Source organism: Notothenia rossii (genome assembly GCF_949606895.1).
Source record: "Notothenia rossii genome assembly, chromosome: 6".
NCBI classification, from domain to species: domain Eukaryota; kingdom Metazoa; phylum Chordata; class Actinopteri; order Perciformes; family Nototheniidae; genus Notothenia; species Notothenia rossii.
This window is the reverse complement of record NC_136909.1, coordinates 57,075,203-57,099,927: the sequence shown is the minus strand read 5'-3', so window position 1 is coordinate 57,099,927 and position 24,725 is coordinate 57,075,203. Positions and strand designations below refer to the sequence as shown.

At 45.6% G+C, this 24,725-nt stretch overlaps 1 protein-coding gene across 1 annotated transcript in view; it reads left to right on the top strand.

Moving 5' to 3' along the window:
* Positions 1-24,725, top strand: part of piezo1 (piezo type mechanosensitive ion channel component 1 (Er blood group)) — a gene marked incomplete at its 3' end in the record, with an annotated part of 119,827 nt that overhangs the window by 92,895 nt on the left and 2,207 nt on the right. The window contains exons 23-31 of the mRNA XM_079689930.1: positions 13,265-13,369; positions 13,743-13,899; positions 14,197-14,440; positions 17,185-17,281; positions 17,648-17,813; positions 18,164-18,253; positions 19,353-19,435; positions 20,552-20,617; positions 24,582-24,691. Of these exons, the coding sequence (XP_079546056.1) occupies positions 13,265-13,369; positions 13,743-13,899; positions 14,197-14,440; positions 17,185-17,281; positions 17,648-17,813; positions 18,164-18,253; positions 19,353-19,435; positions 20,552-20,617; positions 24,582-24,691 (1,118 nt within the window). The remainder of the gene's footprint in view (positions 1-13,264; positions 13,370-13,742; positions 13,900-14,196; positions 14,441-17,184; positions 17,282-17,647; positions 17,814-18,163; positions 18,254-19,352; positions 19,436-20,551; positions 20,618-24,581; positions 24,692-24,725) is intronic.

Sequence of the window (24,725 nt, the reverse complement as noted above, 5' to 3'; positions counted from 1 at the left end):
TTTGTTATTCTTAATGCTTGTCATTCACACATTAAGAAAAGACGGACTCCACCGCCCGGACCTAACGGAGCCGCAGTGGGCTAGCTACGGGACGCCGGCTGGAGCTAGCCCCCTGCGGCTCCGTTAGCTCCGGCGGCCACCACTGGGATAATTGGTTCCCCTATTAACATTATATTCCCGTTTAGCATTATGGGCGTCATAGCCATAGACTATACAAGTCTTACCCAAGGCTGAATCATAAACTAAAATGTATATGTATGTATAAAGGGTTACGTCCTTAGCTTGCTAATAAGTATCAAGCTAAGCTACCAAGCACACAATCACCTGTGAACGTGACATGTATAAACAGAGCTACGCATTTCACTCCATTCACACGCTCACACGCCACACCTTGTATTTCTCACGCAGATTTCTTTCCAGGGTACCGCCCACCAACTTGCGCCATTTGTAAACTAACTAGGCTTGTTTGAGACGTGTGCACTCCAATAGCACCCCCCCCCCCCCCCCCCCCCCCCGTTGACAGAACTTCCAAGAAGTCTAAAATGATAATATTATTAATATTATCATTTTAGACTTCAGAAGTTCAGTTAGTACATTCAAGCGCACAGCACAACATTTTAATTGTCTGGTATTTGTAACAATATTCCCTAAAAGGCACAATCACCACGAACACGGCTAACGCTAGAGGGTCAAGTACAGTAACTACAACTAACTAACGTTGTAGCCTCTATGGTTGTAGCCTAGCAGAGTGGACAAGTGCTGTTAGCTGACAGTGTCCATCAAAGTGACCACGCCCTAATTAATGGAAAAGCTTTAAGGCTTAATATGAATTAAACAGATGACTTGAGAAAAAATTCACCCCCCCCCCAATCCATATTCATGAAGGGGGATCTAACTATACAGAGAATATGGTTTTTTGAACCACTATGTAAACATGTTTAATTATGTTCTAAAGTTGGGCATTTTAACATTGGGGTCTATGGAAATTGCTCCTTCTGCAGACTGCCTACTGGCCACTAGATGAACTGCAGTTTGAGGCACTTCCGCATTGGCGTCCCGGCTCTTCCCCAGAGTTTGCCGCTTGGTTGTAACGGAATACATGTAATGGCGTTACGTAATCAGAATACAAAAATCAAGTAGGCTAACTGTATTCAGCTGGCGTTACATTTGAAATACGAGTAATCTGATTACAGTTACTTTCGTAAACCTGAAGTGAATACATTTTGGAATACTTATTGGAATTATTTGTGGAAAAGTTTCCTCACAAAATGTAATATTCATTACCTGGCAGAACTGTGTGCACACTGCACAGCGCTGCAGCATGTCTGAGCGAGAGAGAGAGAGATGCAGCGTGTCTGTGAGGCCCCGCCCCCGCACGCAGATGAGAGAGATCTCTCTTTTAAAATATATTGAAAGTTAGAAACGGAGATGGTTAGATAAAATGTGCAAGATAACGTTTATGTAGCATTTATTTATTGTTGAAATGATGACATTTATAACGGGATCAAATCAAACTGAATGGCCCGCTGCTGCTGAATGCATGGGGCAAGTGACTGGAAAAAGTTTTAAAAGTTATTACATTGTTTCAGATAATAAATAATAATGACAACTCATTCTATTTAGGGGCGCCTTTCAAAGCACCCAAGGACATCTTACAATTCATAACATATTCCAAGGAAAGGTCTTAAGACAGTACAAAGAATGCAGTCCGGGTGATGTTTTTTATGTGGGGTGCAGATGAGAGGGAGCTGTCCAGAATGACACCAAGATGTTGTGTTTGAGTTCTTGATAAGCCATTAAAACAGTAAAATAAGTGTCTCCTGTTCACCAAAACATACCCATCTGTTATGGAAAAAGAAAGTATTCCAAAAGTAATCTGGATACGTTCTTAAGACTCGTAACTGTAACTGTATTCTGATTACTTTTAGAGCATGTAGTCAGTATTCAGTAACTGATTACATTTACAAAGTAACCCTCCCAACCCTACCTAGAAGTGATCCTTTGTTAGCGTGAAGAGTCTGCTATGCTTTATGCGGTCCGCAGTACCTGAGCGTGCTCCACTAGCACCCACCCCTTCTGGGCTATATAAAAATCGCTGGCCCGCGATAGTGTCTATTGGATACATTTTGGCCCTTGGACAAATGTAGTTGGTGATCCCTGCCTAGTAGGACAGTAGGGTATAATGAGTTCTTTAAGGTAAGATGGCGCCTGCCCATTAAGAGCTTTGTAGGCAAGAAGAAGAATTTTAAATTCTATCCTGTGTTCTATAGGGAGCCAGTGTAAGGCAGCCCAACCCAGTCTAACAAAAAAACTTGTAATAACTACGTTGGTCCACAACGTAGGACGTAGTATTTCTACAAAAACGCCTCTGAAATTGTAAGATCCCTACGTTTTTTTTCACCATTCATTCCAATGGCTGGCGTCTATGTCACGTGATCTTCACATTTCTCCCTGCAGAAAAAAAATATATGGCCAAACTTCGTTTTATTCTCGGTGTAAAATGCCTATTTTAAAGTTAGTTTGGCCATTAAAATGCGTTTTGATCTCATTTGATGCAAGAAATATGAGTTGTTATTTCAGATTATGTGTGCAGTGGATGTACATGATCTTTAGTTTGCTAGTTATTAAGAAGATTACTTCAGGAAATTGTGTCTATACAACTTTTCCATTGTTACCAAGGTGGTTGCTAGGGACGATGCTATCGATATTATTTCTGTTGTGTAACTGTTTAATGGTGTTATCTTTATTGCTACCCCCTTCCCCGTCAATGTATAGATTTGGTCCACAGCGCAAACGTATTGGTTTAACAAAGTCCGCATCTAAAATGGTGCCATAGATGTTATTTTCCCCTGTGCAATTCCAGTCTCACATGTCACATCACATCGTCATAAAAAAATACCGGAAACAGACCGAAAACACTTTATTTGTTTATTTGCTTGCTTTTCTCTTTGGAGGTCATCACATAACGGCATTGTAATACACGGTTTGGCTGCATTAAATGTTACATATCTGCTGTAATTCTCTATTTATAGAGCCTTGATGAGAAGACTTCTAGACAAACATGAGGAACTGCCACCAACACTGAAAACGTGACGTGGATCATAAATATATCAGCAATTAAACAACATCTTACATTTATCTTCACACAATACATCTCCTTAAGGCTTACAGTATCAACACTAATTCGGCTGACTTTTATATTTGATCCAATTGGTAGATAGGCTGTATTTACACCATAAACGTGCACTCCTGATATAAAGGGACACCTAGTGGTTAAAGCATGTTATTGAATTTCATTATTTGTATTATTAGATATTAATAGGATCCCTATAAAGTATATTCATTACTCGTTATTCTCTACTAATAGTTAATTAAAGACTGTATATAATGACTATTTTGCACATCCCTTAGAAAATCTTGAAATCTTGAAAGGTTTGTTGACATATATACACAAACGGTGTAGTTATGCAATGAATGGAAAACTTTGTGTATACCTCCAGCAATGTTAACTATGTTGAAGCATTTATTTTAACTGATATTATACATATGTATTATACTCTTGTATAAGATGTATGTAGATAGTATAAGAAATGTGCAGAATATGACAGTTTAATGGTGGAGGTATACACAAATATTGATGGATGTCTTGTGATGCACTGTTGAGGAACCTGCGACCCAAGTTTTTCATCTCCGGCCTTGTCAGGTATTGAACAATCAATAAATAAAGAACACAGAATTATTAAATATTAAACAGAATTTGTGTGATTATACTAAATGATTTACAAATAAACACCACATACGTGAGTAAATAAATACTAATATACTAAATAAAGAATGAAACAAAACCTCACTTTAAAAGTGGTACAACTAACCAAAGCATCTATACAAAACACAGCTAAACTAAAGGCAACCGTCACAGAATCCTAAACTACTCTAAACACTAACTAAGCTACTCTACACTCTACTAATCACACAAGTTTAACCCCAGAACAAAGAGCAAGTAGCGAGAGGCATCTGTCCACATACAGAGCCTCCAGAATGATGATTGTCCCCAAGCTTTGTAGTCATCTCCAACAGGTGTGCGCCGGCTGTGCGTCGGGCCTGGTGTGCTCCAATCGCAATCTTCAGGAGCGGACCAGGAGGTGGCAGCCAATGCCGGGAGGGCAACCGCACAGCTCATTTACATAGAACACACACAGCTGAAAACACTCAGACGACCAGGAAGGCAGCAGCCGTAACACTCCCCCCCCCTTAAGACACAAACCCACAGGTTTTGTGAACCAAACACACTAACGAACTCCTAATAACACACATTAACATCACAAACTCAACCTAACACACTAACGAAGCTACCTATCACAAAACAAACCTACCTAATAACACAAACTCAACCTGGACAAAGCATCGGCCAACACATTCTCTGAGCCCTTTAATGACGGGTGTCTACTGTTGTAGTCCCGCACAATCAGAGCCCATTGCAGGAGACGCTGATTGTGCGTGGACACGCTAGGGCAGAATATGAATGGATCGTAACATAAACATGTAAACATCACAATTGGCCAAAGGCTGGGTCCAACATAAATCTTGAAGTGTTGCAGAGCTAACACCAACACTAGGATCCGATAAACTACCTGACACTCACGGGTTACCGGGAGAATCGGAAAGTCGGGAGGCTTGTCTGAGCCGGCGTGTCGCGCTGGTCTCACGACATCCTCACGAGGGGGAGCCACAATTTCTGGCTTCTCCTCGGACCCAGCTTTATCTGAAGACACCAGCACAATCAGAGGATCAGACAATGGGACATCCGAAACACTTTTACTCGCCTTTGCGCGTGCGTGTGTAGCCAGGCCAATGCCTTTAGGCGGGGATACGTTCTGCCGCTGTTCCTTACGTTTCAGAGCTGCACAGTTGGCAATGACATGTCCAGGTTTATGACAGTAAAAACACTCTCTCTTTTCTCTGCTTACGTTATACACATTTGCTGGCTGAGTAAATGGTGCGGCTGACACACGGCGGGATCTCTCCGTAGAGACAGCGGAAAACACAGATTTATGCGTTAACACATACTCATCGGCTAATACAGCAGCAGCAGAGAGGGTATTTACTTTTTGCTAATTTAAGTAAACAACAATGTGCTCAGGCAAACTTTTTTTAAACTCCTCCAACATGATCAATTCCCTCAGTGAAGAATAATCGGTAGCATTACATGAAGCAATCCACTTAGCAAAACACAATCCCTTTTTCCTAGCGAACTCTACGTGCGTTTGATCAGGACTCTTCCTATAGTGTCTAAACTTTTGCCGGTAAGCTTCAGGAACTAACTCATACACTCTGAGGATGGCAACCTTTACTGAGTCATACTGCAGGCTGTCCTCTAACGTGAGAGCCACAACTGCTTCCTGAGCTTTTCCATATAATTTGCACATTACCATCAGAGCCCAAACTTCAACCGGCCACCGCAATGCTGTAGCAATGCGCTCGAAGGCACCAAAATAGGCATCCACCTCAGTCTCACAGAATGTTGGCACTAGCGAAATATGGTTACTCACGTCAAAGGCAGGTGGAGGAGGTGGAGATGGCAAGTTTCTTCCGGCAGAGTCAAAAGCACCGGATGCTCGCAGTTGGGAGTCTAGCTCCATCTGCCGCATCCGGACTTCCTTATCGGCTTCGATTTTCTTTACCTCCAACTGAAAGTGCCTGTCTTGCTCCCTGTCTTTAGCTTCCAACTGAAGTTGCCTGTCTTTAGCTTCCAACTGAAGTTGCCTGTCTTTAGCTTCCAACTGAAGTCGGGCGAGGCGAGCTTTAAGTTTATTCCCTTCCTGGGGATCAGGACTACCAGGAGACGGTGGACTATAGCGAGGCGGCGCAGACGGTGCTTTACACTGCTCGCTCCCCTCGCTGTCACTACCCTCTCCTTTAGCACGGACATTTGGCACAGTGAGCTCAGCTTGTGCAGGCAGCACCAGAAAACCCCTTTCCACCAACTCATCCACCACCAGAGCCTTTAACTCATTTTTTAATAATTGTTTTGCCACTGGGAGACCAAAATGTTGCGCTATCTCATATAAGTCGTCTCTACGACACTGAACTCACAGCTCATGAGAAGGACAGACCAAAAACGACTCCAAATCAAAAGTTGCCATACTCAGGTGAACTGCTTACAAAGTCCACCAAAATTGTTTCTAGCTATGAAAAAACCCACCTATAACCCCAGGAATTAGTTATTTATCCCGGACGAGCCCCCATGTATTACGTTCCCTTCTGAGCTAGGGGAATCAAAGGGAAGCAACACAACCAGATTGGTATTGGTATAATTATAAGTGGTTTTAATGCACAACAGGTGAACAAAATGGCAGGCAAACAGCCTGAAACAAACAAAAGAGCCAAAAACACCGGTTTAAATAACAAACAATAGAGGCTACAAGGGCGCAAGTTTAAATGGGCAACCAAACTAAGGGAGGACTCTAAAAGGTGAGTCTAAAGACATACAGGGAAAATAAATACTAATATACTAAATAAAGAATGAAACAAAACCTCACTTTAAAAGTGGTACAACTAACCAAAGCATCTATACAAAACACAGCTAAACTAAAGGCAACCGTCACTGAATCCTAAACTACTCTAAACACTAACTAAGCTACTCTACACTCTACTAACCACACAAGTTTAACCCCAGAACAAAGAGCAAGTAGCGAGAGGCATCTGTCCACATACAGAGCCTCCAGAATGATGATTGTCCCCAAGCTTTGTAGTCATCTCCAACAGGTGTGCGCCGGCTGTGCGCTGCGATTGGAGTGCGTCGGGCCTGGTGTGCTCCAATCACAATCTTCAGGGGCGGACCAGGAGATGGCAGCCAATGCCGGGAGGGCAACCGCACAGCTCATTTACATAGAACACACACAGCTGAAAACACTCAGACGACCAGGAAGGCAGCAGCCGTAACAAAAGTAAATACTTTTTTTGAACAAACTTTCCTTTGAGTCGTGCGTTTGAGTGCAAGTGTCTGTCAAGGTTCCTAATAGAACGAACTGGCCAAAAAGTGGACTCAGCCGACTCCGGTTCCTTCAAGGCCGATGTGTTAGCGCAGGAATCTAAGCTAATCCTCCATGCTGAACAGCTGTCTTCCATCAACCAAGGAATGATTTGCCTCACGGATCGTCAGGTTGAATTCCAATCAGCTATAACCAACCAAGTAAATCACCTGGCACTTCAAATGCAGCAAGTTCTCTCACACCTCAAAGCCAGTTCTTCTGCACCTACTCCAGCAATGCCAGGTCCACCGTCTGTTGTTGTTTCGGACCACACCACCCCACCTGGATCGACGCTTCGTCTGGCTCCTCCGGAGAGGTTTTCCGGGGACTCTGGGAACTGTCGACCCTTTCTGGTACAGTGTGAACTACATTTTGCTCATAACCCTGCTGCTTTTGTTTCGGACCAAGCTAAAGTAGCTTTCATGTTGTCCCACATGTCTGGTAGAGCCGCTGCTTGGGCTACAGCCGAGTGGTCAAGAGACTCGCCCATGTGTCAGTCACTGAACATGTTTACCCAGACCCTAAGCCGTGTGTTTGATCACTCATCAGCTTCCAGAGAAGCCTCACGAGTCATTATGCAGATCAAACAGGGACAACAGAGAGTGACAGACTATGCAATATATTTTCGTACCCTAGCAGCAGACAGTGGGTGGAACACCCCTGCTTTAATTGATGCCTTCATGAATGGTCTACAAGACTCTATAAAGGACCAGTTGGCACCCCATGAACTACCCACAGATCTTGATTCCATCATTGCCATGTCAATTCACATTGATAACAGGCTTCATGAAAGGCAGGAGGAGAGAATCAGAACCAGTGCACGACTTCCGAGCCACATGGGGTGCTCACCTGCCTTTCGACAACCATGGAGCTCCAGTCCACCTTCCTCAGCCTCGCCCAAGGAACCAGCGCCTTCGGCTGCACCGGAGGAACCCATGCAGCTGGGCAGAGCCAAGGTCTCTCCAGAAGAAAGACGGCGCCGAGTCCAACAAGGAAGCTGTTACTACTGTGGGCATCAGGGTCACGTGGTGTCTTCTTGCCCAGTAAAAGGAGAGGCTCATCGGCACGACGGAGGGCGCTGGTGAGCCAATTCTCTGCAACTGATTTCCCTCCATGTTCATTAACCATGATAAATATTCAAGTGCGTGACCAAGACATTACTGTCGGGGCATTAGTCGATTCAGGTGCCGACGAAAGTCTGATGGACTGGAGTTTGGCAAAGAGACTATGCATCAAGACTGTTCCGTTGACTTCCCCTGTTACTGCCAGTGCCTTACATGGCAGGTTATTATTTAAAATAACCCATGTATCTGAAACCGTCCAAATAGCCATTGACAATACACACATAGAGGAAATGAAATTCCATTTATTTGACTCTGCACTACACCCCTTGATTTTGTGTTATCCATGGCTGATCAAACATAATCCGATCATTGACTGGCGATCAGGGAGAGTTAAGGACTGGGGCCCAGGCTGTAGGCCGACCTGTTCATACCTTCCTAGGTTCTCCACAGAACCTGAGAAGGAACAAGACAAACACACTCATAAGCCTGACTCCATTTCAGATTATCCCGACCTGACTAAAGTGCCCTTGAGTTAACAGGACTTAAAGGAAGCATTTAACAAAACTTGGGCCATGTCCCTACCTCCCCACTGACCGTATGACTGTCCCATTAACCTGTTGCCTGGTTCTCAGATCCCTAAAAGGAGACTTTACTCTCTCTGCACCGGAAAGGGAGGCTATGAAGTCCTATATTGACTCTTCTCTAAAGACTGGACCCATCAGACCATCCTCCTCCCCAGCGGCCGCTGGGTTTTTCTTTGTCGATAAGAAAGATGGTGCCCTCCGTCCATGCATTGACTATAGTCCCCTTAATGAAATAACAGTTAAAAATAGATAGCCACTCCCTCTCATGTCTTCAGCCTTTGAACTTTTGCAGGATGCAAAACTCTTCACCAAACTGGACTTGAGAAACGGTTACCATCTCATTAGGATACGAGAGGGGGATGAGTGGAAGACCGGTTTTAACACTCCCAGTGGTCACTACGAGTACCTAGTCATGTCATTTGGATTATGCAATGCTCCAGCAGTTTCAGTCATTTCTCAACAAGTTTGTATTCGTTTATCTCGATGACATCTTGATCTTCTCACCCAATGAGGAGACCCACACCCATCAAGTCCGCCAGGTACTGCAAAGCCTGATGGAGAATCAACTCTACTGCAAAGCTGAAAAGTGTGGGTTTCACGTCAAGACCGTCTCCTTCCTGGGGTACATCATCTCGACCAACCAAATCCAGATGGATCCAGAGAAGGTCAGGTCAGTGGCCAATTGGCCATCTCCCACCAACAGGAAAAAGGTGCAACCATTTTTAGGCTTTGCAAACTTTTACAGGAGGTTTATAAGAAACTTTAGTGGCATTGCAGCACCTTTACATGCTTTAACCTCTCCCCATGTCAAGTTCGAGTGTAATATACAGGCGGATGAAGCTTTCCAGAAGCTCAAGAAACTGTTCACGACTGCCCCAATCCTCACAGTGGCCGACCCACAGAGACAATTCATTGTGGAGGTGGATGCCTCCAACGATGGCATTGGGGCGGTGCTGTCCCAAAGATCTGTCCAGGACAACAAGCTACACCCATGTGCGTTCCTTTCACGTAAGTTGACATCTGCAGAAAGGAACTATGATGATGGGAATAAGGAGCTTTTAGCAGTTAAAACAGCTTTGGAGTAATGGCGTCATTGGTTGGAGGGGGCTGAGCAATCCTTTCTAGTTTGGACTGACCATAAAAACCTGGAATACATTAAGAACTCCAAAAGACTGAACTCACGCCAGTCTAGACGGTCATTGTTTTTTAATCGGTTTCATTTTGTATTGTCATACAGACCAGGCACACAGAATGTTAAACCTGATGTATTGTCACGTTTGTACGATCCTGAACCTGTTGCCAAAGAGCCCGAGAGCATCCTTCCACCTAAGCGTGTGGTTGGAGCAGTTTCATGGCAAATAGAATCAGTGGTGAAGCAGGCAAATAGTGAGACCCCGGCACCTAGTGGTTGCCCACGAAATAGGTTGTTTGTCCCTGTTTCCGTTCGATCACAGGTAATGCACTGGGCTCACACGTCTATGCTCACCTGTCAACCTGGAGTGAAAAGCACAACCTTCAGGATCAAGCAAAGTTTCTGGTGGCCGGCTATGAGGAAGCAGGTGGCAGAATATGTTGCGGCCTGCACTGTCTGTACCAGGAACAAGACCTCCACTGAAGCACAGATGGGGTTGCTGCAGCCACTTCCTGTTCCTCATCGGCCATGGTCCCACATCTCGATGGACTTTGTCACCGGACTACCGATATCAGAAGGTCCACCACCGTCAAATTTAGTAAGATGGCACATTTTATAGCACTATCCAAGCTTCCCTCTGCCAAGGAAACGGCAGAGGTCATGTCTTTCGCATTCATGGTTTTCCCAGGGACATTGTGTCAGACCGTGGCCCACAGTTCATTTCCCGTTTCTGGAAGGAGTTCTGCCATCTCCTTGGAGTCACCGTGAGCCTTTCCTCAGGATATCACCCCCAGTCGAATGGCCAGTCAGAGTGCATTAGCCAGGAACTAGAGACCTGTTTGCGCTGCCTGGTCTCCCAGAACCAGGCATCCTGGAGCAAGCACCTGATGTGGGTGGAGTACGCCCACAACACGCTGTCCACTTCCGCAACAGGACTCACACCGTTCCAGTGTGTGCACGGCTACCAACCACCTCTGTTCCCTGCCAATGAGCCCGAGGTCACGGTCCCATCAGCTCACGCTATGGTCCGTCGGTTCCGCCGGATCTGGGCCGGTGCTCGTCGGGCTCTCTTGCACAGTGCCAGCCGGATGAAGGAGTTGGTGGATCGACGCCGGAGACCTGCTCCACCGTATCGGCCTGGACAAAGAGTTTGGCTAGCTACCAATAACTTACCCCTCCACGTCATGTTGAGAAAGCTAGCTCCAAGGTTTGTTGGTCCATTCCCGATATCGAAGGTGATAAACCCGGTGTCTGTGCAGTTACATCTACCCAGGTCATTAAAGGTCCATCCAACGTTTCATGTCGGCAAGATCAAGCCGGTCAGGGAGAGCTCATTGGTGCCAGCCTCTAAACCCCCTCCACCCCCCCAGATGGTAGAAGGAGGCCCCGTCTACGCCGTAAAGAGACTGCTGGCAGTTCGTAAGCAAGGGCGAGGAAGACAGTTCCTTGTGGACTGGGATGGGTACGGTCCAGAAGAGAGAACACGGATCCCAGCGAGTTTCATTGTTGATCCGGCCATGATTAATGATTTTGATCGGGATCACCCAGAAGTTCCTGGGACGTCAGGAGCCGTCCCTAGAGGAGGGGGTACTGTAACATCCCGTCATGTCTGCTAAATTATTCATGGCATGTTAATCAGGTTCATGTTATTGTTTCACGTTTAGTTCATAGCCCAGGTTAGATTTATGTTTAGTCAAGTCTTTTTGTTCACCTGTCTAGTCCTGTCTTGCACTTCCTGTTTTATTTTTGTACTTACCTCTTGTCTCTCATTTCAGGTCCCCTTACTTCCTCCCTTTGTGTGTTTTCCCGCCATAGTCAGCGTCTGCCCCGCCCCTGATTGTTTCCACCTGTTCCCCCTTACCTCATGTATAAATAGTCCTGTCTCCCTTTGTCCTGTGCCAGTTCGTCTTGTGCCTTGTGCCCTTTAGAGAGCCAGCTTGTCTCGCCAAGAGATTATTGTACTTTGTGACCATAGTCAAGTTTATTTAGTTTGTAATTTGCTTTGCTACGTTTTGCCTCTCAGGAGTGATCTTTTGTTTGAACTTTATACTTTACCAAAGTAAAGACTTTTTTGAACAAACTTTCTTTTGAGTCGTGCGTTTGAGTCCAAGTGTCTGTCAAGGTTCCTTACAAGGGGAACGCCATATCCTTTAAAGTTGTCTCGACTTTTGCTTTATTTTGCGGGTTTCGGCATTATGCCATGGAGCTAGTCTGTTGTTTTATTTTCTTCTTTTTCATAGGAGCAACAGAGTCCAATTTTTTTATTCGCAGCGCACTTGTAGCACTATCAACAACATGATCAACTTGAGGTGGTGTACATTTTGTATAAGTTTCCTCCCTTACATGCAGACATGCCATCGAGTTAAATATTGGTGGAATCTCTTCCTTAAAGGGGACTTATCATGCAAAATGCACCTTTTGTACGTCTTTTATACATGAATATGTCTCCCCGGTGTTCCAGGGAACTCACCAAGAGTCAGAAAACACAACCCTCTCTATTTTCCTCCATACCCAAATCTCTTAAAAGGGGCTGCAACAGATCTGATACTGATCCAGATTTGAACACTTTTCTGACGTCAGAACGGTGGCGCTACGGCTATTGGGCCAACTCCACCAATCAGGAGGAGACAGCCACGGACATTGCCGTTCGAAAGTGCTGGAGACGGTGTAGTAAATATTTCAGGCCACCAGATGGTGCTGTTCTCACTGAATCCGAACATGAAAGGCAGTGTTAAATTGAGCGAAATGGCCCAACAATATATTATTCAAATATAGCATGATATGTCCACTTTAAATTTGGCTATAGCACTAACAGATAGGTTTCTGCTGCAGGAGCTTTTGATTAATGCTTTGTAGTCTAGTAACAGTACTTCAAAAGTTACTAAGAAATGGTCGGATAAAGCAGGATTATGCGGTTCGACTAATAGTTGCTCAATTTCAATACCATAAGTCAGAACAAGGTCGAGAGTGTGATTATAGCAGTGGGTTGGTTTATTTGCACTCTGACGAAAACCAACAGAATCTAATATAGAGTTAAATGCAACAGTAAGGCTATTTTTTATCATCGTCAACATGAATATTAAAGTCACCTACGATAATTACTTTATCTGTTTTAAGTACCAAAGTTGATAAAAACTCAGAGAATTCTGATAAGAATTCTGAATAAGGACCTGGTGCACGGTACACTGTAACAAATAAGATTGGCTGCAAAGTTTTCCAGGTCGGATGCGTAAGACTAAAAACGAGACTTTCAAAGGAGTTATAATTTAACATCAATGTTTAATTCAGTCCAAAAGTAATATGTCATATTTAATGAATGCTGTGCGAAACATGGAATCATATTGAACTCTACTGAAGTTAAAGTACTGTAGACATTCATTGCAGAGTTGTGGAAAACTGTAGAATTGTGTAACAAATGTTCCTTACTTATCCGTTTCCTGTGTTGTTCTGCAGACTACCCGTGGAGGTGGAACACTCCAGTGCTGATTAACTCAGCTCTCATCAAATGGATCCATCTGCCAGACTTCTACACCGTGCCCAACTCCAAAAACCTTATAGGTCAGTGGTGTGTTTGAGTTTATACAATCAATATTGTGTACATCTTAGTGTACAGCAGCCATGTATTTCACTGTCATTCTGTTTGTGATTAAACTCATCCCATCCACGCTGCTATTTATTCCATTGGTGTGAAGCTACTGTGAATACACCTCATGCACAGATGCTTCACATTTAAAGCCTGTAGTCACTCAGGTTTCCCTGTTCTGGTCTATTTGTGATTCATGATACTCAATTTAACAAAAGAGCCACTAAAGTACAGCTAAAGTCCAGGTATCTCATACAAACACTATTAAAGTGTTCTTATTGAGCAATATTAAGGTGTTTTTTCTGACAGAAATATGATGATGATGACGGTGTGTTGTGTGTGTCACAGCGGACTTTGTGCTGCTGGTGTGTGCGTCTCAGCAGTGGAAGGTGTTTGAGTGTGAGACCACGGAGGACTGGATGGTTCTGGCCGGAGAGAACACCGACGACCCCGACCCCATGGAGGGGCGACTGTTCAACCCCGCCCCCAACTTCATCAACTGCAGGTACTCTGTCTGTCTGTCTGTCTGTCCGTCTGTCTGATAAGAATACATGGCATTTCTGTAATGCAGTTTTATATTTCTTATTAACTAACATGTACACAGAATAATACCAACATATTTATCACAAGCTTAAATCTGATGTTGATATTATGTAAGGCTTGGATAGCTGTCGTTCAAACCACTATTAACTTGACATGAATTTGAATATTGGAATATTTATAGATTAGAAATATTAGTAATCTAAAGTCATCGATTTAAAATGTTTTGGACATTAATGTTGTCTCTCCCTGTCCCCCCCAGGAGTTACCTGGACATGGCAAAGGTGTTGGTGTTCCGCCACCTCTTATGGTTCGTGCTGTCTGTGGTGTTCATCACCGGGGCGACCAGGATCTCTGTGTTCGGGCTGGGCTACCTGCTGGCCTGCTTCTTCTTCCTGCTGTTCGGGTCCCGGCTGCTGGTGAAGTCCTCCAGGACCCGCCTCGCCCTGTGGGACTGTCTCATCATGTACAACGTGGCCGTCATCATTTCTAAAAACATGCTATCAGTAAGTATACTGCTCATCATGTCTTATCACGTTTGGCATGTGTTCAGCTCCTGGAGATGCTGAACAAATGTATGGCACAAAAAACCATCCCTCCTGTCTGGAGAAAGGCCAAAGTGGTTGCAATCCCCAAACCCAGCAAAGACCCATCATCCCCAAAGAGCTACCGACCCATTTCCCTCCTCTGCATCACTTACAAACTCCAACGCCTCATGCCACTCATAGACACCAAGCTAACTAGGGATGGGTATCGTTGAGGTTTTAACGGTACTACTACTTTTATCGATACCGCTTATCGGTCCGGTCTTTTAACGGTACTTTTATCGGTTCTTTTGGAGAAAAAAATAAGGTAAACTAACTAAACAAATTGTGAACAAAATTAACAAAATACATAACTCAGTTACCTCTAATCATTAACCCATGTTTGTATAATGTCGTTAACTCTGTGTGTTGCTGCTAGCATACTGTACATACCTGACTTGGAAACGTTGCTCGTGGATGGGGGGGCTACAGAGCTACTAGAAAGACAGTCGAACCCGGTGCATTCCTCCGTCTGAATGTGGTGCACTTTTGCAAAATGTTTAGACAAATTGCTTGTGTTACCGCCCTTACATGCTAAACTCTTATTGCACTTTAGGCGGGTAAAGTTTAACCACACCTCGGAGCGCGTTATTGTGTGTGTGTGTGTGTGTGTGTGTGTGTGTGTGTGTGTGTGTGTGTGTGTGTGTGTGTGTGTGTGTGTGTGTGTGTGTGTGTGTGTGTGTGTGTGTGTGTGTGTGTGTGTGTGTGTGTGTGTGTGTGTGTGTGTGTGTGTGTGTGTGTGTGTGTGTGTGTGTGTGTGTGTGTGTGTGTGTGTGTGTGTGTGTGTGTGTGTGTGTGTGTGTGTGTGTGTGTGTTAAACATAATCATAGAAGCATTTTTGCAGTCTTTTTGCATGTTAGAAACGGAGTTTAGCGACACTAAAACTGCAATATAATGTTGGTGTAGCAATAATACATATGACATATATTTTTTACATGTCTCCAGTACCGATAAAAAGACTGCTGACGTCTGAGCTTAACGGTACCACGGTCTTTAATAATTCAGCCCCGGGGCCCGTTTAATACCGGGGCTCGGTACCCATCCCTAAAGCTGACTAAAGACCAAGCTGGTTTCCGTCCTGGACAGCTACTCAACCTCACCCAACACATTGAGGATGGGTTTGAAGGAAAACAAATAACTGGAGCAGCATTCATCAATCTTTCTGCTGCCTATGACAATGTCCAACACCGTACAATGGTCAGGAAACTACTGAACATGACTGGTGACCTGAATCTGTGTCAAGTCATCAAAAGCCTCCTCAACAACAGGCGCTTCTACATCCAGTTAAATGACCAGAGGAGCAAGTGGAAAGCCCAAAATAACGGCCTCCCACAAGGTAGCGTACTGGCCCCCCTCCTGTTCAGCATATACACAAACGACCAGCCATTACCCCCAGAAGGCCAGCGTTTCATCTATGCAGATGACCTCTGCATCACCACCAAACAAGTAGACCTCCAGAAGATTGAGCCTGTCCTTGAAAGTGCCCTCCAAGAAATGTCAAGCTACTACAATAACAACCACCTGAAACCCAACCCATCAAAAACCCAACTATGCAGCTTCCACCTGAGGAACTGAGACGCTAAAAAAGAACTGAGCGTCACCTGGGATGGCCACAAACTGTCGAACCATACGGATCCCATGTATCTTGGTGTTACACTGGATAGGACACTCTCCTTCAAGAAACACCTGAAGAACACCAAAGCCAAGGTCAACATCCTGCGCAAACTAGTGAACTCCAAGTGGGGCGCAGATCCACCAACAATCCGTGCGACTACCATGGCCCTGTGTTTCTCTACAGCAGAGTATTCCTGCTCAAGCTGGAGCCGATCATGTCACACCAAACTGGTCGACACAGCCTTGAATGACACCTGCCGCATCATAACGGGATGCGTTAAGACAACACCTGTCCCGTGCCTCTATGCGCTAGTAGCCGGAATCTCTCCCCCACACATCAGACGACTAGGTATCGCTCAAGATTAACGGAGAACACGGGAGACAGACATCAGACACCCCTTGCATGGCCACGTAGCACCCCCATGCAGGCTTTGATCCAGAGCCAGTTTTGTGAAGACAGTCCTGCCCCTCCAGACAACCAAACAAGCAGCAAGGACCAACATCTGGGAAGATAAATGGCAAATAAATGACACACAAGCTCTTGAATGGCTGGACAGAGGAATCACACCAACGGAAAGCCTCGCTAGTGGCCACGACCTTGGCTGGACAACCTGGAAGTCACTTAATAGACTGCGTGTGGAACAGGGGAGGTGCAAAGCACTGATGAAAGTGTGGAACTACACCACAGAAGACATGTGCAGCTTTGGATCAGTGCAGACAATGTCCCACCTACTGGAATGTGCCGATGCCCCCCCCAGAAGACCTGGCAGAACCTGCCCCATCAGCTGTGGCCTGTGCCCGATACTGGCAGAACGACATCTGAGATTGCTACGGACTCGAAGAAGATCACGTTTGGCGTGTATATCGATTCCTCTGACTATTTGTGGCCCGGTTAGTGATGTCATCAGGTCCATGTGCCCGCTGTGGATGAATCCTCTTAAAGAATCTGCACACATCCGCTCTAGCTCACACTGTCACTCAAAGTTGTTTTTCTCAAACTTAAAGATGCATAGAAGTTCTCCAGTCATATTCCTTTTCTCTGTGTGTTTCAGATCCTGGCGTGTGTGTTTGTGTTTGAGATGCAGAAGAGCTTCTGTTGGGTGATTCAACTCTTCAGCCTGGTGTGCACGGTCAAAGGATACTATGACCGTACGTGCTTTATTCATATTATTATTATTAATAGCTATTATCTAGATAAGCTAGCATAGGTGATTTATTCTTGCATTGTGTTTCACTGTTTTTATCTTGGTTAATAAAGGACAAGTGATTTAGTATTAAACATTACAATTAATAACAAAAATAAATCCCTTTTTCCTTCTAATTCTTAAACTGGATCAACATTAGACAGTTTTTTTGTTGCTTAAACTCTGACTGTGTATTAATGAGCTTGTCTTTTATGTAACAACATTGCATTCACATACTATTATATCAGAAAGTCCCACCTGACAGAGGCAGTTACACACAGTAGTGTTCTGCAGAAAGCCACATGAATAATGGTGTGTTTTCTCCCCACAGCAAAAGCAGTGAGTGATAAGACGTGCAGCCTCCCGGTGGAGGAGGCGGGCGTCATCTGGGACAGCATTTGCTTCCTGTGCCTGCTGCTACAGAGGAGGGTCTTCCTCAGTTTCTACTTCCTGCATGTGACCGCAGAGCTGCAGGCCTCTGCCAAACAGGCCTTCAGGTAACACCAGGAAGTGACTGATGAGGGAGGGAGTGAGGGAGTGAGGAAGGGGTCACCAGATAATTAAATGACATTTTATCACAGATCGCAAAAAAGGTGACATACTATAGTATACTTTATGCAAAGTGCCAATAGAAAGTATTCGCCCCACTCTGAATTGGTTGGGTTATAATTGTTAACAACATTGAATTAAAGTAGATTTAAAGTGGCTTGATTGATATTGCTAAAAATGAAACAGTCAGATCTGAATGATCCAGATTTTAATTAGTTGCAAAGATTCATTAACCATTCAAATAATTTTCTGTCACATTAGCCTCACCAAATGCTGGGACCTCTGTCTCTTTCTTCAGGGGGTTCGAGCTCTTCAGAGCCAGCATCGTGAAGAACATCAAGTTCCACCAACAGGTTGAGAGGAAGTCTCTGTCACAGCTCAAGAGATCGTAAGTGTTACACTACAGTAAGTGCAGCTGATGGACATTGTTTCAGGAGAGGCGTTGTAACAGTGGACCAAAGAGAAAGTAGAAATGGAAAGCTGGATGATGTCATTTTTTAAATAATGAGCAGTAACTTCAGTTGCCTTCAAAACAGGCTGGTTGCAGGTGAACGCTCTGTTAGCATTGTTCATCAGTCCACCTACTTTTAATACATTTGTTTTGTCATTTTGTACAGACATTTGTGGTGCCCAGACTTTGGTGATCCTCGGATTGTTCCTTATGTTACTGTGCAGCTGAAGTTTTAGGTGTTGGTTGAAAGATCCCCTTAACTTGCTACAGTAGCATGGCTGTAGGCTCTGGCTGATATGTTGTCTGGCTTAAAGCATATGGACACCTGATCTTTGTTCTGATTTGTGATCGTGGAAGATGTGATTTCTTGAGTGTTGGTTAGGTCCATAGGCTACTGTAACCTAAACAGACTGTAACCCTCAGTTATCAGCACATTGTGAAAGGTTTAGCAATGAGTCGTTTCCCTGGCTTCACCGCGCTTATACAGATTTGGTCTGTTAGGGACTGTCTCTACTTCAAGATTCTTCTAACTGAAGCGGAGGAAAGAGGCAGTGAGCTGCACTGTATTGGAGATGGTGAAGTTAAAATGTTTGACAATAAGCCAAAAAGGTTGTGAGATTAAGTCTGTTCTGAAGGGGATACTACAATAACAACAGAGGAATCGATCAGGTAGATTTTTGTGGGGTATGCTTTGAATGTTCAGACAGTTATGCACATAAGCAGAAATTGTTCTGAAACACATATTAGATACCACAGGTTTATACATTCATTAATAAATAAGGATGTGACAATCAGTTTGTCAATGTTTTTGCAAAATTCATTTGTAGCGCCCAATTTAATAAAATGTCAACTTACATTTTTTTTATTAAGACCTGCCTGCCAAACAACCACCACAATTTTCAGTTAGTGGATTGGATGTGGCAAGAAAACCATAGTTGACACCAGGAAGATGTAGCTTTACATTAGGGCCACAGATCATAGGTATTATATAATGAATTCTGTTTCCTGCCCTTCCCTTTCTGTCCTCTCCTCTCAGGATGCAGAGGATTCGCTCCAAGCAGCAGAAGTATAAAGGTGGACACAAAACAAGTGAAGACTCTACTGAGAGTCACACTGCTGGTAGGTTTACTGGTCGACTAGAAGCTATCAGGAAACCAAACAGATCTCTGGGCCTTTCCGTATGTTAACTTGTTTTTATCTGCAGATGCTGCGACCTCAGGGTTTTGTCAGTTTGACTTTGAAACACAGAACCCAGCTAGGCCTGCAGATAGAGGAATGTTGTGAAAGTGGACTGAACTGTATTGTTTTCACATTGATATACCACATCCTTCACATACCACTTGTTGTTACTAGAGTATATTTGAATGATAATATATGTACGTGTGTACATAAAACTATATGAATCAATGTATAACTATTAATCTGCAGAAGAACCCCACAGCTTGCTGAGACTCACATTCCTGCTGAGGACCTGTTTAGTTTGATCATAAAGCATGCTGCAACCTTGTTTTTGAAAGTTGCACTGTTAACAAAGTTATATTATTATAATCCCATTATGTTGTTCTTGCGAAACCTAAGCCTTTTTCTTACTGACAGTATCCGGGGAGATTCAAGACTGCAATTGTCAGTTTCACACATAGCACACAAAGAAGCCTTCACGCTTACTGAAATATTTTGTTTGGAAGAGATGAGGTGTGGCGCCTGGATAGAGGGTACAGGAGATAAGACGTTTTGGTAAAAAAAAATCAACATTTTAGCAAGGGCCCTTACCAACAGAAGTTCCTGAATCAAGTTGTCTCTCTAGTAAGACTTTTTCGTGGCCATTTTAATAAAAAATGATCCGACCTCTTTGCATTACATGTCACCTGTTAGACGCTTTTATCCAAAGCGACTTGCATACATTCAGTACTGTGGGCAATCCCTACAGGAGCCATTTGGGGTGAAGTGTCTTGCCCAGGGAACCAGCCTCCCACCGGATGTCTGTTTTGTTTTGGTTGTATGCAATAAAATCAGCTCTATTCAGACATGGCAAGAACGCAATAATAATGGAATCTCCTGGGCACATTCATGTTTCCATAAAGATAAACCATTTTAACGATCTTTTGGCATTCACCTAGCACCACCGAAACCCAAATGAATGTTTTTAAATCTCTATGATTGGCAGAACCATTATCAGGTTTGTCGTGTGAATGAATCCTCTTCCTCCCATCTTAACCTTCTCTTGTTCCCCTCCAGAGGCCAAAAGAGGCAAGAGGGGTTCCAGGAAGAAGTGGCACCAGCCGTGGATGGACCATGCTTCAGGTGATGCAAACACTATCTATCTTTGATTTAAAAACAGGATGCGCTGCTGATAACCTAAATGAGGCATCAAGTATACTGTAATGCGGCTTTCACACCAGCGCTTTTCCCTTTCTAGCTCCGAGCTAGAGCTTTTCTGGTTCAGCTCCAGTTTCCCTTTTCTGCTCCCGCTCTGTTCACACCGCCCAGAGCCCGACTGGTGCAGCCGCTGCTGCGTCATGACGTCACCGTTTACATCGCTGATTTGCTCCCCAATGGCGCTCACAACAACAACAACAACAACGGGGGACTGCGTCGGGTCGATGATCGTGTTGCTTTTAATCATACAAAGTCAGATTTAAATAAAAAAACGACTTCTCCAAGCTTATACTTTTCTCCAGAGTGCCGTGGTTAATTGTTTATTAATGTGTTTCAGTGGCATTTACCGACCGCTCCAGTGCTGGCTGCTCTTCCACAGGAGTTTATTCTCCCGTTAGCTCCGGGTTAGCTAATACTTTAGAACGGCCTCTCTAAAGTCTAAAGTATTCACTGTCTGACTGTCACACAAGCAGCTGATACATATCCCCAATTCCCCTTAAGTGAATGTGTGTCAGTCTGAATTGACGCTCTTTGGCATCACAACGCTGTTATTAAAGTGTCTCTGGTATAAAATGGGTGATGTTAGCATAGCAACCGAAGGTAAACTGACTACTTGCTATTGCTATCCTATTGTGGCATAAGCCGTGTTCTACAGGCACATTTTACCGACGTATTTTTCATTAAATAGCACAGCGTCGGCTCTGGAACCTTACTTCTGGATAGGGGTTGGACTCTATTCTTCTCCGGAGTTGCTCAAGGTGTGAGGCGCCGGGCGGGTGTGGGGATACTCACAAGTCCCCGGTTGGGTGCTTCATTGTTGGAGTCTACCCCAGTGGACGAGAGGGTTGCCTCCCTACGCCTGCGGGTTATGGGGGGAAAAACTCTGACTGTTGTGTGTGCTTATGCACCCAACAGCAGTTCAGAGTATACGGCCTTCTTGGAGACCCTGGAAAGAGTCCTGTATGGGGCTCCTGAAGGGGACTCTTTAATCTTGCTGGGAGACTTCAACGCACATGTGGGCAATGATGGAGACACTTGGAGGGGAGTGATTGGGAGGAACGGCCCCCCTGATCTGAACCGGAGTGGTGGTTTGTTACTGGACTTCTGTGCTAGTCATGGATTGGCCATAACAAACACCATGTTCGAACATAAGGATGCTCATAAGTGTACGTGGTACCAGAGCACCCTAGGCAGAAGGTCCATGATCGATTTTGTTATCGTATCATCGGACCTGAGGCCGTATGTTTTGGACACTCAGGTAAAGAGAGGGGCGGAGTTGTGAACTGATCACCATCTGGTGGTGAGTTGGGTCGAGTGGCGGGGGAAGCCTCTGGATAGACCTGGTAAGCCCAAACGTGTAGTTCGGGTGAACTGGGAACGTCTGGAGGAGGCCCAAGTTCAGGAGGCCTTCAACTCACACCTCCGGCGGAGCTTTTCGGGCATTCCTGTGGAGGTTGGGGACATTGAACCAGAGTGGTCGGTGTTCAAAGCCTCTATTGCCGAAGCCGCGGCGGGGAGCTGTGGTCTCAAGGTCCTAGGTGCCTCAAGGGGCGGTAACCCTCGAACCTCCTGGTGGACACCGGTGGTCAGGGAAGCCGTCCGACTGAAGAAGGAGGCCTTCAGGGATTTGTTATCCCGGGGGACTCCCGAGGCAGTTGCAAGGTACCGACAGGCCCGAAGGGCAGCAGCCTCAGCCGTGGCCGAGGCAAAGCAGCGGGTGTGGGAGAAGTTCGGAGAAGACATGGAAAAAGACTTTCGGGCGGCACCAAAGTTGTTCTGGAAAACTGTCCGACACCTCGGGAGGGGGAAGCAGGGAACCATCCAAGCTGTGTACAGTAAGGATGGGACGTTGTTGACCTCAACTGATGGAGTGTTAGGGCGTTGGAAGGAGCACTTTGAGGAACTCCTGAACCCGACAACTCCGCCCTCTATGTTAGAGGCAGAGCTGGAGTATGACGGGGGATCGACACCAATCTCCCGGGGGGAGGTCACTGAGGTCGTCAAACAACTTCACAGTGGCAAAGCCCCGGGGGTGGATGAGATCCGCCCAGAAATGCTGAAGGCTCTGGGTGTTGAGGGACTGTCATGGTTGACACGTCTCATCAACGTTGCGTGGAAGTCGGAAACAGTACCGAAGGAGTGGCAGACCGGGGTGGTGGTTCCCCTTTTCAAAAAGGGGGATCAGAGGGTGTGTGCCAATTACAGAGGCATCACACTACTCAGCCTCCCCGGGAAAGTTTACTCTAAGGTACTCGAAAGGAGGGTCAGGCCGATTGTCGAACCTCAGATTGAGGAGGAACAATGCGGATTCCGTCCTGGTCGTGGAACGACGGATCAGCTTTTTACTCTCGCAAGGATCCTGGAGGGGGCCTGGGAGTACGCTCATCCAGTCTACATGTGTTTTGTAGACTTGGAGAAGGCGTATGACTGGGTTCCCAGGGAGTCACTGTGGGAGGTACTGCGGGAGTATGGGGTGAGGGGGTCTCTACTCAGGGTCATCCAATCTCTGTAGTCCCAAAGCGAGAGCTGTGTCCGGGTCCTCGGCAGTAAGTCGGACCCATTTCAGGTGAGGGTTGGCCTCCGCCAGGGCTGCGCTTTGTCACCAATCCTGTTTGTAATATACATGGATCGGATTTCGAGGCGTAGTCGTGGGGGAGGGGGTCTGCAGTTCGGTGGACTAAGGATTGCACCACTGCTTTTTGCAGATGATGTGGTTCTGATGGCTTCATCGGTCTGCGGCCTTCAGCACTCACTGGATCGGTTCGCAACCGAGTGTGAAGCGGCTGGGATGAGGATCAGCACCTCCAAATCTGAGGCCATGGTTCTCAGCAGGAAACCGATGGACTGTCCACTCAAAGTAGGGAATGAGTCCTTACCCCAAGTGAAGGAGTTCAAGTATCTCGGGGTCTTGTTCTCGAGTGAGGGAACAATGGAGCGTGAGATGGGTCGGAGAATCGGAGCAGCGGGAGCGGTACTGCAGTCTCTTTACCGCACCGTTGTGACGAAAAGGGAGCTGAGCCAGAAGGCAAAGCTCTCTGTCTACCGGGCCATTTTCGTTCCTACCCTCACCTATGGTCATGAGGGATGGGTCATGACCGAAAGAACGAGATCGCGGGTACAAGCGGCCGAGATGGGTTTTCTCCGCAGGGTGGCTGGTGTCTCCCTTAGGGATAAGGTGAGAAGTTCGGTCATCCGGGAGGGACTCTGAGTTGAACCGCTCCTCCTTCGTGTCGAAAGGAGCCAGTTGAGGTGGTTCGGGCACCTAGTTAGGATGCCACCTGGGCGCCTCCCTAGGGAGGTGTTCCAGGCACGTCCAGCTGGGAAGAGACCAAGGGGTAGACCTAGAACCAGATGGAGGGATTATATCTCTTCTCTGGCCTGGGAGCGCCTTGGGATCCCCCAGTCAGAGCTGGTTGATGTGGCCAGGGAAAAGAAAGTTTGGGGCTCTCTGCTGGAACTGCTACCTCCGCGACCCGACCACGGATAAGCGGGAGAAGATGGATGGATGGATGGATGGATGGATTTTTCATTATGATTCTACTTCTTTTTTTTTAGAAGCGTGTGGTTGCCTTCTAGTCACTTTGCTCAGCACTACTGCTTGTAGGCAGGCATGACGAGACTCTTCAGTCGACCCATGTTCAGGGGAGTTGGGTTTAGTTTCCTGCAAGCCTCGACGTAAGCGACGCCGCCTCTTAGCTCCGAAGCTCTTGCCTCTAGACCGACAATTTTTTTGAGCTGGAAGTCAACCGGATTCCGGAGCTAAGAGCCGCCGCTGCGGTGTGAACAGGAAAAACTGTACTTTTCAGGCTCCAGCTCCGAGCCGGAGCTGAAAACGCGTTTGTGTGAAAGGGGCATAAAAGAGACTGTAATGTGTTTGTTCTTGTCACAGTGCTCCACTCAGGAGAGTACTACCTGTTTGAGTCAGACAGTGAGGATGAAGAGGAGTCTGAAGAACAGAAGCCTCAGAAACAGACTGCCTCTCAGGTCAGATACAAAACTGCTTTACAAATAACCATAACAAAAACATCCAAGT